Here is a 13,143-nt window from a genome sequence, read left to right as displayed (position 1 = left end):
CCATGGGGATAACGTGGTCTGTGAGGATTATGGGGCTATTGTGGGCGGAAGGGGGGCCACAATAGTAATAAACTAAAGTTGAGTATGGCCTATGAGCCAAGTTCAGCTGCAACTTACTAAACTAAAGTTGAGTATGGCCTATGAGCCAAGTTCTGCTGCAACTTATAAACTAAAGTTGAGTATGGCCTATGAGCCAAGTTCTGCTGCAACTTATAAACTAAAGTTGAGTATGGCCTATGAGCCAAGTTCTGCTGCAACTTATTAAACGAACTAACTTGATTATGACATGAATGTTAAGAAAATAATGTGATTATGCGTATTGTGGGCGGATGGGGAGCCACAGTATTTGGTGATACGTGATAAATACTATATGTGTATATGTGTCTATATACATGCTACGTGATTAACCGTAGGAAATACTATGTGTAGAATATACTAATTATTTGCGTGTACACTATATAATGTTTGAGTTTACGTGGAATCATTGTGGGTGGAAGGGGGACCACAGTGGTTGATGTTAACACGGAACCGTTGTGGGCGGAAGGGGGGCCACAGTGGTTGAGTTTATGTGGAACCGTTGTGGGAGGAAGGGGGTCCACAGTGGTTGGTTAAACACGAAAATTGGAAACAGGTAGTACGAACAAACAATCACGATTTTACTGAAATTTCGAATTTATATTATAAACTTACATGTGTGCATATGCACACACAAGGATATGGCTGTATATATTTATACAAACGTAAATACATATTTTTACATACGCGCGTACATACAAACTATGACTGTGTGGTACGCAGAACTGATTTCGTTAAACTTATGAAACTCACCAACTATTTGTAGTTGACCTATTTTAACATGCTTTTCAGGTAATCAGATATGAGAAGTAATTTCCTGTGCGTTACGTGTCTGATTGGTGATTGATGTCATGGGCATTTGAGTTAGAAGTAAAGTAATTGAAGAACCGGTTTGATTGTATCACCTAATTTGTAAAAGATGTTAGAACGATATAATATATTGTAAATTAGTTAGTAATGTTTCTTTATGAACAATGTATTTGATACCAGTTGTATCTGTTGCATTTCCGTTTTACGCTTCCACAATTCGCTTAACGGGGTGTGACATTATGGTTAACATATAAATAAAATTCAAATACTAGAAACAACCAATAGAATAAAATAAATGAAAAAAAAAAGAAAAAACCAGGCCGGCTGGGGCTCAAAACTACGCCTCGGCCGGTTCCGTGCCTTAACAATATTGGACCAGCCATCTGGGCTGGTGTCTCACACGTTAAGTAACTGGTTTTGATTACTTATAAACACATAGCAACTCGATCCCAATTCCTACCAAACCCTAGAATCAACAATCCCCAAATTGAATAAGATCAAGAATATATCAATGTTAATTGATAGAGGGCTTTTGATTGGGACAACACAACATATCTAAGGCATATATTAATTACCCGGATATGGATTGAATTGGAGGATATTGATGAACTAGGGCTTCTGCTCAAGAATACGAACTTAAAATCGACCAAGGACTGTTTTAACATGCGGATTGAGTTAGGGTTTCGCTTCGGAATGATGTGAGTACGGTGTGTGTCCATTTAATTTCATTTTGGTCATGATTTTATAGTGATACAAGATTACATAAATACGCGGATCGTGTTTAGTGTTAATAGGTTGCCATTAGCTGTTATTTACCCGATTAAACTTGAGATTGAACGCTTAATGAGTCAATTGACGTGTAAGGATGGTCAATTACGTGATTCTCGGCAGATTTTATGGGTCAACAAATCAAGGGGAGGGTGTTCGGTGGTTACGGGAAGAAGAAAAGAAATTAACATATATTTTAGAATATTTGCAATTTGGTCCCTAGAGTTGTATATTAAGGGCAGTTGTTGGCAAAACATAGTTGGGGGGGGATACACTTTTCAAATACTTTAATGCTTCGGTTTCGAATAAAAAAAAAGATTTGAGCGGCGCGTAATAAATAACTATTATAAATACAAAATAAACAATAATAATTCGTCGTTTTTTTAATTTTATTTTATAATGAAGCTACTAGAAAAAATTTATCGGGTCGGGTTTTCAGGTCAAAAAATTGACGAATGTTACAGGTTTCATGCGATAGTCATGGTGGCGAGATGTTTTTAGGGACGTGATAGAAGTGGTGGCAGTTAGTTACTGGAGATACTAATGGTTCTGATTGTACATGTTTTCAATTACTTTGATGAGAATGGAGACCAGAAGATATTCCTTGAATTGTGGAACACAATTGTCCGATGAAGAGGCGGAGATGTTGTGAGGTTGTCGGATGTAGATGGAGATGGAGTGTTAGGGTTGGTTGATTTTGAGAAGATGATGAAGGAAAGTGAAGAGAATGAATTTAGATGGCCGTTCACGATGTATTCATCGAAATCAATTAGTCATTGGAGATACTAATGGTTTTGATTGTACATGTTTTCAATTACTTTGATGAGAATGGAGACCGGAAGATATTCCTTGAATTATGGAACACGATTGTCCGACGAGGAGGCGGAGATGTTGTGAGGTTGTCGGATGTAGAAGGAGATGAAGTGTTAGGGTTAGGTGATTTTGAGAAGATGATGAAGGAAAGTGAGGAGAATGAATTTAGATGGCCGTTCACGATGTATTCATCGAAATCAATGAGGATCGGCCACCGTGAACAACTGTATGGTTTGATGTTTTGAACTATTTTAAATCTAGATAAGTGATTCCACTCTATGCTACATTTATTTGATTTGAAATTGATTTGTAGGTGATGGCTAGGAATTGTAAGGTGGTGGTGGTGGAGAATGGAGATGGTCAGTTGGTGATGATAGTTATGTGTGGAAAAGAAAGATGAGGTGGTCGGTAGGACCCACAAGTTTTTAAAAAACTGTATATAAGAGTGTTACGTCAATAAAAAAATGACACATAAAAAAAAACTAACGTCGGTACTCGGTAGTCTTTAGTTAGTGAAAGAGTAGCAAAAACAAATAGGGTGAAAGTTGAGAGTAACAGATAACAAATCGAAAGTTGGGAGCGGTATCAGTTAAATGGTGCCGAGAATCACGTAATTGACCATCCTTACACGTCAATTGACTCATTACGCGTTCAATCTCAAGTTTAATCGGGTAAATAACAGCTAATGGCAACCTATTGACACTAAACGCGATCCGCGTATTTATGTAATCTTGTATCACTATAAAATCATGACCAAAATGAAATTAAATGGACACACACCGTACTCACATCATTCCGAAGCGAAACCCTAACTCAATCCGCATGTTAAAACAGTCCTTGGTCGATTTTAAGTTCGTGTTCTTGAGCCGAAGCCCTAGTTCATCAATATCCTCCAATTCAATCCATATCCGGGTAATTAATATATGCCTTAGATATGTTGTGTTGTCCCAGAACACGATTGTCCGACGAGGAGGCGGAGATGTTGTGAGGTTGTCGGATGTAGAAGGAGATGAAGTGTTAGGGTTAGGTGATTTTGAGAAGATGATGAAGGAAAGTGAGGATAATGAATTTAGATGGCCGTTCACGATGTATTCATCGAAATCAATGAGGATCGGCCACCGTGAACAACTGTATGGTTTGATGTTTTGAACTATTTTAAATCTAGATAAGTGATTCCACTCTATGCTACATTTATTTGATTTGAAATTGATTTGTAGGTGATGGCTAGGAATTGCATGGTGGTGGTGGTGGAGAATGGAGATGGTCAGTTGGTGATGATAGTTATGTGTGGAAAAGAAAGATGAGGTGGTCGGTAGGACCCACAAGTTTTTAAAAAACTGTACATAAGAGTGTTACGTCAATAAAAAATGACAAATAAAAAAAAACTAACGTCGGTACTCGGTAGTCTTTAGTTAGTGAAAGAGTAGCAAAAACAAATAGGGTGAAAGTTGAGAGTAACAGATAACAAATCGAAAGTTGGGAGCGGTATCAGTTAAATGGTGAAAGTTGGGAGTATTAAAAGGCAATATCCCTAATTTATTTAACAAACAAAAAAGATTTTTTTTATAAGATTCTTTTATTATAATGAGAATTTAAAATACGATAATTTATCACAATAAAAATTAGCATATTTTATTGGAATCTTACTACGAAAGGTACCTTAATTACTACCTTATGACATTTAAATTTCTTTTTTGAAACAAATAAGACATGCCTTCACACGGTTTTATGGTGATCGAGATCAATTAATTTTGAGCAAATTACCAAAATAGCCTATTTCATGAGAGAGAAAACATCAAATAGCACGTGAGATTTGAAATTCTCAAAATAGCCCTTCAAATCTCACGTACACGTGAGTTTGTGAGATGGTGTTGCGCGAGTAGTTCAATCTAGCAACCAAATATCTCCGGTTATGGACACCCTCAGGGTTTTCACAACTCAGAAAAAGAACTGTTATTCCGCCCAGGTTACAAAAGGAGAAAAAGTTCTAGTTCGAGCGAGCTTCAACTATGGAAACTATGATGGATTGTCAAGTCCTCCCACTTTCGACCTACACTTTGACGGAAACTTATGGGCCAACGTTAAGACTTCACTCACCGGGCTGACATAGTACGAAGTAATTTATGTTGCAAAAGGAGAGGCCGTTAGCGTGTGTGTAGCTCAAACCAAGTACAACCAGTTCCCGTTTATGATGGCTCTTGAAATTCGAAGAGTTGACTCGGATGCTTATAGTGACGTTGATGACAGTCGGGCATTGTTCACACTCTTGAGGCATGCTTATGGTGCAAGTCAATCCTTAAGGTGTGATGTCTAAATTCTCTATTTTTTATTCTCTTAACTTTCTATCATAACCTTTTAAACGTCATCTTAATTAACTGATTTCGTTGGTTAGTAATGTATTAGCTGGTTTCGTGAGTTTTTCAGGGAGTTATTAGGGTTACCATTTTTTTTTCTTTTTAAGCGATTAGCTTTTCTAATTGTCAACTTATCATATATGACAAATGTATATATATTTCAGATCTCCAGGTGATCCTTATGATCGAATATGGTTCCCTGCAGCAGTCTTGGGGACCGCTAATAATATCACAAACGAAGCATATCTTATCGACTCGACTGGACCAAATAGTCCCCCGATGGGGATTTTACAAAACGCGGCCACAGTTGAAACCACGGCTGATCCTTTAATATTGTTCAACTTCCCCCCTTCGAATGCCCTCTACTATATAACTATGTACTTTTCAGAAGTTACCGACCTTAGTTCTACTGATCAAACTAGATCATTTAATATTTATGAGACGACAGCCGCCGGAAGTAGTCATTTACAGCTCCCAATTTCACCACCTTACCGTGCTGTGGCTGTACGGGACCTTAATAACTATAAAGTTGACTCTTTAACCAACATTTCTTTAGTTGCTAGTACCAATTCTGATAAACCCCCTATCATAAATGCCGAAGTTTTAACGGATGGTACAGATAGCAATGATGGTAATTAGCGATACTTTTGAATTCCATCTTCTTTGGATCTAATTTAATTATTTTGATTATGCGTTTACGTAATTAAGTTGTTTTATTTGACTTATTTTTTTATGATAAAACAGTTGCAGGTTTAAAATTGTTACAAACAACGTTCGACGTGTTAGGATGGTGGAGTAGTGACCCGTGCCTTCCAGCACCGTACTCGTGGGACTGGCTCCATTGCAGCAACGATGCTACGCCTCGCATTACCTCACTGTAAATTCTCTCATTTTTTATGGTTTTGTAGGATATAACAATATTTTGGTAACATGTAACTTAGAACAAGCTTATGAAGTATTATATTAAAGTTAGTTTAACTTCTTTTGTGTTTTAAACTAGTATTTTACCCGGCGCAGCATGTTAGTAAAACTCAGGCGTTGGTAAAACCCAAACATTATAGGTCTCGGCTTTGAGGCGATAAGTCGACACGAATTCAGTCAGTTTTGGTTATGTGCGCTATGACATCAGAACTAAATCAAAAACAATTTAAAAACTGAGGTGGACCAATGATGTAACGTCGGCCAGTAAAGCTCGGGCTTTGGTAAAAACCGAGCGTTGAGCGATAAGTCTACACAAATTTGGCCATTTTTAATCACGTTTGTTACGATACCGAAACTAAAAAAACAAAAATAAAAACAAAATTGGTATCCTATCAATTATCGTTACTGTACCGATGTTAAAACAAAATGCGGTGATTGTACGCAAAATCGGTCGGTTTCACCAAACAACACAACTATTCAGTCCACTACAAAGTTAATATTGAAAGATAAACCATTCTATCATAAAAAAGTCATAAATAACACAATTAAAAATATAAAACAATAATTTGTAGCATCAGGGATTCAAACTTGGGCAACAAACCGGAACAAACACTCTCATTTACAAACATAACCACCCAACCAACACAATGTTTATGCCATCTTTCAAAATCATTAATACATATACAAAAACATAAAGAGTCCACTTTGTGGCACCAAAGTCTTCTTTTATACTATTGTTATAATTAAATCAACTTCATGTGAAAGATGTTCCGGCGAAAAATATTTTAGCATGTTGATTTTCTAAAAAACAATAATACAAATAAAACATAACTCTAGATTTTTTTTAACCGCCAACAAAGTCAATCCGGCCACCCGTGTACACTATTCATGCTCGCGAGAATGCAAACAACGCTTACATTGTCACAAATTAAGACGTGAACAGGCATTATTTCTTATAGAAAGTCATCAGGGTATTTAGCATGACTCTTTTGGTGAAGTAAAAGAGTTCAACAAATAATAAAGCTAAACCATGACTCCTGTGGTGAAGAAAAAAAATGCAATAAATAATACTCCATCCGTCCCTTTATAGGTGTCATGGTTTGAAAAACACAAAATTTAAGAAAGTTTTAATGATTATACTTTTTTCTTAACAAATTACTATAGTGTCCTTGACATGTATAAAAGACAAAATTTGATAAAGTTTGAATGATTGCATATTTAAGGGTAAATTTGGAAATTAAATAATAAAGTTTGAAAGTGGACATTGTAGTAGGACAAACTAAAAAGAAAATATGGACACATTCAAAGGAACGAAGGGAGTAACATACTTACATAAGTTTTTAAGTGTTCATTAATATAAATAGATAAACAACACAGTAATCAATAAATAGTAATGAATAGTAATTATGCTTTGTTTAATTATCTATTAAATATTAATTTTCTAGAAACCTGAATATTATTAAAATCTTTCAAACACAAGAACACTACAACTTAGACTTTAGAAAAATAAAAAAGTTAAAGTACATTAAGTACAGGAAACTTTGAAAACCTTTTACTCCTATTTCAAGTTCTGGATCGACAATTAAGCACAAACTAGACGAATAACTCTCGTTTATATTAATCAGAAAATCTAACACAAAAAACTGATTATAAATTATCAAACCCTAACTCGGTTTGACTCTTGATGAACCCTAGCTTAGGGGTTGTTTGGTTCATTAAGATCTGAATGAGTCAGATATGAATGAACATCTGTCCCATTCAGCAACAACAGTGAGTCTGAATGATTCAGACATAATTTTAACTATTCAGATGTTTTTCTGTTTAAAACCAAACAGTCTGAATGAATCAGATGTTTACATTTGAATGGTTTCATTCAGATGTAAACAAACAGCCCCTAACTCGGTTGCATCTAGATAAACCCTAACTCGGTTACATCTCGTGTGTGCCTCTTAGATAAACCCTAACTCGATTGCACCTCACACCACCACTTCTGTAACGTCTAACCATAACTCGTTTATATAGACTAACCAAACTTGCTAGCCAAGACATTACCTATTATAATCACAATACAATTAGGAAACATAACATAACTAGGAAACATAACCAACTATGACCAGCTTGTCAACATTAGTCCCTCATGTTCACCGACTTGTGATGTAAAGCCCCGTTACCGGTAGCCCCACTTTCGTGATGGATTTACTCATAAACGCAGTTCTAAATATCAGAGTTAATTAAAACATTCGTGGAATATTAAAAACATTCAAACCATTACATTCCATAACCATAATTCTGGTCTTATCGAGCATTCATAGTCATTTAAAAACAAAACATAGTCTTTTAAAATAAAACATCATAGCAAAATCTTCAGATGCCAGCTTCGTCCAACTCTGCCATGTGTCCTCCTCAAGCTACCTGCCTCATTCTACTCACCTGCGTGCATACTAAAAGTCAGCTACGCTGAGTGAGTTCTAGTTAATCACATAATCATACAATACCTTCTTACATTTCATACTTAACCTCTTAACTTTCTTTCATACACACATAAGTGCATATACTTTCATTCTTACTTTCATACTTTCTTACATACATAATCATATGTTTTAAAGAGCCTTTCGCCCTATAACCTCACAGATATTATAAGGGTCTGGTCCCTAACATCACAGATATTATAAGGGTCTGGTCCCTAACATCACAGATATTATAAGGGTCTGGTTCTTAACATCACAGATATTATAAGGGTCTGGTCCCTAACATCACAGATATTATTAGGGTCTGGTCCCTAACAACACAGATATTATTAGGGTCTGGTCCCTAACAACACAGATATTATTAGGGTCTGGTCCCTTTGTTTCGTGTAGCTGTACCGTACCTGTTCATACATACTTTCCTTGACAATACGTGTAATCTCCGAAGAGCGTTCACGTACCATCATCATAACATACATACATTATGCATACATCATATATTCATACATACATTATATCTCTCGTCATACTTATCAATCATGTCTTAACTACCACCTGACGGTTCATGCAATATCCGAAGATCGTTCACGCACCGTCAATCAATCATCAAACGTAAATCATACAAGGCATACACTTATCACTTAAGATAAGTGTATTCACTATCACATCGAGTATGCACACAGCCCCGAAAACATAACAAGAAAGTGGGGCTAGAAACTCACCTCAAGGCGGTTGCGTTCACCGTTTACGGTTATCCCCTTCTTTAGCTGTGCGCGACTAACTGTATAATAATTATACGTATAAATAACTATCACTACACATATCGTCTTTCTAGTTTAATTATTACCCTCAACGAACGGGGGTCCGGGGGCAGCGCCCATGGCAGCAGGGTTCTAGGGGCGGCAGCCCCTAGCGGGGTCCAAGGGGCAGAGCCCCTGGCTGGGGTTAAGCTGCCAGGTCAGCTTGGAAAAATTTTATTTTCATTAACTGTCTTATCACATTTTCCATTAGCATTTTGAATCATTGAATAATATGCTACTTAAAAGTTCAAGGGCTTATTTGTAATTAAATCATTCTTTTCTAAGTCCAGGGACCATTCTGTCATTCTGTTAAACTTCTAGTTCGTTACTTATCCTTAACAAACTGACTTGCCATGACGAACTGGTTCTTGTAACGAATTGGAACCTTTAACGAACTGGTTACTTACACGAATTGGATTTTTAACGAACTGGACTCTTAGCGAATCAGTCCAAGTAGCGAATTGGACCTTCTAATTCGTTATCTCCTTTAACGAACTGGTCATAATGAATCAAGGGTAATTCGTTACCCTTTTCCCTTAACGAATCAGAGACGAATCATAGGCGAACTAGGGCTAGTTCGTTGTGCCCCCTTATGCGAATCGACTAACGAATCACCCTCAGTTCGTTAAGTCCCCATAGCGAATCACCCTCAGTTCGTTAAGTCCCCATAACGAATCACCCTCGGTTCGTTAAGTCCCCATAGCGAACTAGGGTTAGGTCAGGAATGTCAGAACATTCCCTGACATTCCCCTTAACCTCGTACCACTATTCCGGCGCCGCCTTTTCGGCGCCGCCTTTGCCGGAAAGCCGCCGGAAAACCGCTAACACGTCGGAAAAAACGAGTTTTAACTCGTTTTTCACCGTTTTTCGTCCCGTTCGATCCAGATCTGAGCTAGGGTGACCCCTAAGCTCATCATAGGTTCGGTTTATACCCGATTCCACCCGGATCTCATGACTTAAACGGTTTAACGGTGTCGGCTCGTCGTTTCATGATTATATCTAACGGATTTAAGCTCCTACAACAAAATACTATCATACCTTGGGTCGGGATCCGTTTCTTCTTCTATATTTCGGCTAGAGTGAGAGAGAAACTAGAGAGAGAATCTTAAGTGTGTGTTTTGGACGGTGTACGGGATATGTGTAAATGAATTAAATGGAGGATTAAGGGTATATATATTTTTTATCATGGGCTTAAGCCAATGGTCTTTCCTTCATTCCTCCATAACCCAAGTCCATAACCCATATCCATTTACCCAACACAATTCCATCTCGTATTCTATTCAACTAAACCGATAACGACCCGCTATAAAATAAACGAACTTTATTTTATTAATATAACCGAAAGTAGGATGTTACATGTGACTTAATGTCTGAAATTACTTCCAACACTATTAGGCTGTGTAGTGGAAGGGCTACAATTGGGGGCGAATTGTGACACGTGGCGCCCAGTCAGCAAGGAGTGGAAATTTGTTTTTGGGGTGTAATAGTGTAGGGGCTACAAGTTGGGCCCACAGTATCTTTTTTTATTATTTTCTTTTTATAATTAAACTAAACAAATAAAAACCAATTTCTTCAAATAATTAAATAAAAATGCATTAAAATTAAAAAGAAATACAAAAAAAATATATAACTAAAAATATAAAAAAAACATATAGCTCGGTTGGCGTAAATGTTTTGGTTCGGGTCGGGAAATTGAAACGGATAGCTCGGTTGGTTTAGGTTCATCAGGTTCCATTGTAAGTTCACAGTCGGTTGGTTTTGCGAACCATGGTGTTGATCGAAAGGAGGGAATGGGTGGTTCGGTTGATTCGGGTTGTTTTTAGGATTCATTTTGCATATATATATACACACACACACATACACACACAACATATATATATATATATATATATATATATATATATATATATATATATATATATATATCACACACAACATATATACATATACATATACACACACACAACACATATACATATACATATACATATACATATACATATACATATACATATACATATACATATACATATACATATACATATACATATACATATACATATACATATACATATAATAATAATATATAATATAATAATAATAAACGTCTTCTTCTTCCAGCGATAAATAACCCACGCCCCCCGCCCAAATCGCCCCAATTTCGCCAGGGGGCGGTGTTCGTGCCCCTTCGCGCCCAACAGGGCCGGCCCATAGGGGTGGCAGGGTGGTCGACGGCCACAGGCCCGACACCCCGTTAGGCCCGAAACTTAAAAAAAAATTATATTTAGTTTTATTAATAACAATATGTATATCTAATGTTTAAACTTATTTACATCACCACTAGTTTGGTCTAGTGGCAAAGGGGTATTACTTTCAACCAAAAGGTCATGGGTTCAAGTCTCATTTGAGACTTATTTTACACAACTCAAATTATAACCAAATAAACCTATATATAAATTTAATTATTTAAACCAACATAATACTCCTTTTTAATTAAGGCCCAAAAAATATTTCGCCTTCGGCCCAAATTTTTTTTCGCTTTCTCGGAGCCGGGCCTGGCACCCAATTGTCGCCGAAACTCTTGCCCACTACACATAGCCTTACTGTTTGGTGATGAAAATATTTCTTTTCAATACATGTGAACTAATATGTGATGTCCTATATATATTTTCATCATATCAGGGTTCTTGATAGTTTCGATCTTTCGGGTGAATTTCCGGATATTAGCTCCATGGATGCTCTTGAGATAATGTGAGTCAAACAACTGAACTTCATCAAGTTGAAAAACTCATCGATCAATTACATTTTCTTATTTTATTAATTTTCTTTTTCCAGTGATTTGAGCAATAACACCTTAACTGGAACGATTCCTGGTTTCCTTGGCACCATGCCTAAACTCCAGCAACTGTAAGTGTATTTAATTATCACTCTTTGTGACTAAAAAGTTTGTGGGTCGATATGCCAACCCAAACATGACCCATTTTCTACTATTTTCATGCCGTGTCTACAAAATACGAGTTTTATACTTCTAGATATACATGTGTACAATTCCTCACATGCAAGCTGTTATTTTGAAGGAATTTGGAATATAACCAGTTTAGTGGAAGCATACCCACTACAATATCAAAGAACAACAAATTGAACTTAAAGTAAATTACTTGTCAATCATCATATATTGTTTTTGTTATTTATATTTTTTTGGAAAACTAGCTAGCCGGTGTTTTATTTATTAAAAGTTATGTACCATTGTTTTTCAAACTATGAATAGTGTTACTGGGAATCCTTGTTTGGGTACATCTGGTAAGTCATGCGCGAGTACTCCAGGGACCGTTAACTCCTCTCCTGGTAACACCTATGTAACAAAGAACAAGAAAAGCCGCTCGCTACCAATAGTACTTGGCACCACAATCTCCTCCTTATTTGTTTGGGTTGTCACTGTTGTTTTAATCATCTTGCGTAAGAGAAGACAACCAGCCAGCGCGAACATGACAAATGTTACAGGTTAGATCTTACTTGTGAGTTGTGACAATGTAGTAATTTTTAATGTAAAACATAATAACATATGTAACTAACTACATTAATTTAGGTGGCGGAGCAAATGGGAATTCCACTGGATTGCATAAGATCGGTGAAGAAGTGTTGGGAAATGTAGCGCAACAAACGTTCGGATCACCTTCACCGTTATTTGACACTTCTGGTCAAACTAGCGATCTATATGGACAAACAGGAGTACAAAATCCATAATCTGTTGATTGTAATTTTTATTTCTTAATGTATTTTATAAAATTTTTTTTAACAAGAAACGCAATAAAGCTTCTGTTCGTTTATAAGCACTTGCATGAAAGAACAAACTGAAAGCATCAATACTTTCAAGTTTACGTTGATGCGCTACAAGTTGGCGGTGTTAGTGAACGTCATTGTCAGTTTAGTATAATTAGATTATATAAGATCAAATGAGAAATAACTCAGAAGATGTGTAATACACAATTGGTCAAGACTATAGTAATCAAAGGTTGCAATCACTGGAAACCGATCAATTGATCATATATAGGGTTTTTGAATCGTTGTGCCAATCAATTGGCGAGCTTCATTCGTAAAAGATTGACTTCTAAGACTTTCACCAGCAAGGGCTGAAAA

The 13,143-nt window shown here is 36.6% G+C and overlaps 1 protein-coding gene and 1 pseudogene across 2 annotated transcripts; both read left to right on the top strand.

Moving 5' to 3' along the window:
- Positions 1-2,441: 2,441 nt before the first annotated feature.
- Positions 2,442-5,724, top strand: LOC143594105 (uncharacterized protein At1g24485-like; annotated as a pseudogene). The gene is made up of 3 exons (XR_013146263.1): positions 2,442-2,697; positions 4,332-4,767; positions 4,985-5,724. The product of XR_013146263.1 is annotated as an uncharacterized protein At1g24485-like (transcript).
- A 5,967-nt stretch (positions 5,725-11,691) lies between these two features.
- On the top strand, positions 11,692-12,805 carry LOC143594101 (uncharacterized). The gene is made up of 4 exons (XM_077073497.1): positions 11,692-11,757; positions 11,842-11,913; positions 12,084-12,155; positions 12,275-12,805. The coding sequence occupies exons 1-4, from the start codon at positions 11,738-11,740 to the stop codon at positions 12,510-12,512; spliced, it is 402 nt and encodes a 133-aa protein (XP_076929612.1). The 5' UTR covers positions 11,692-11,737; the 3' UTR covers positions 12,513-12,805.
- Positions 12,806-13,143: the final 338 nt, after the last annotated feature.

Source organism: Bidens hawaiensis, unplaced genomic scaffold (assembly GCF_021521415.1).
Source record: "Bidens hawaiensis isolate Kalapana, Puna unplaced genomic scaffold, B.hawaiensis_p1.1 tig00043077_1, whole genome shotgun sequence".
Lineage (NCBI taxonomy): Eukaryota > Viridiplantae > Streptophyta > Magnoliopsida > Asterales > Asteraceae > Bidens > Bidens hawaiensis.
Note: the sequence above shows the minus strand (reverse complement) of the source record. Positions and strands in the feature narration are given on the sequence as shown.

Excerpts from the sequence above, each read along its gene's own strand:
- LOC143594101 (XM_077073497.1), top strand. The coding sequence starts at position 11,738 with ATGGATGCTCTTGAGATAAT. Across the intron at positions 11,758-11,841 it reads ATGGATGCTCTTGAGATAAT|TGATTTGAGCAATAACACCT; the intron begins GTGAGTCAAACA and ends TTCTTTTTCCAG. Across the intron at positions 12,156-12,274 it reads AACAACAAATTGAACTTAAA|TGTTACTGGGAATCCTTGTT; the intron begins GTAAATTACTTG and ends AACTATGAATAG.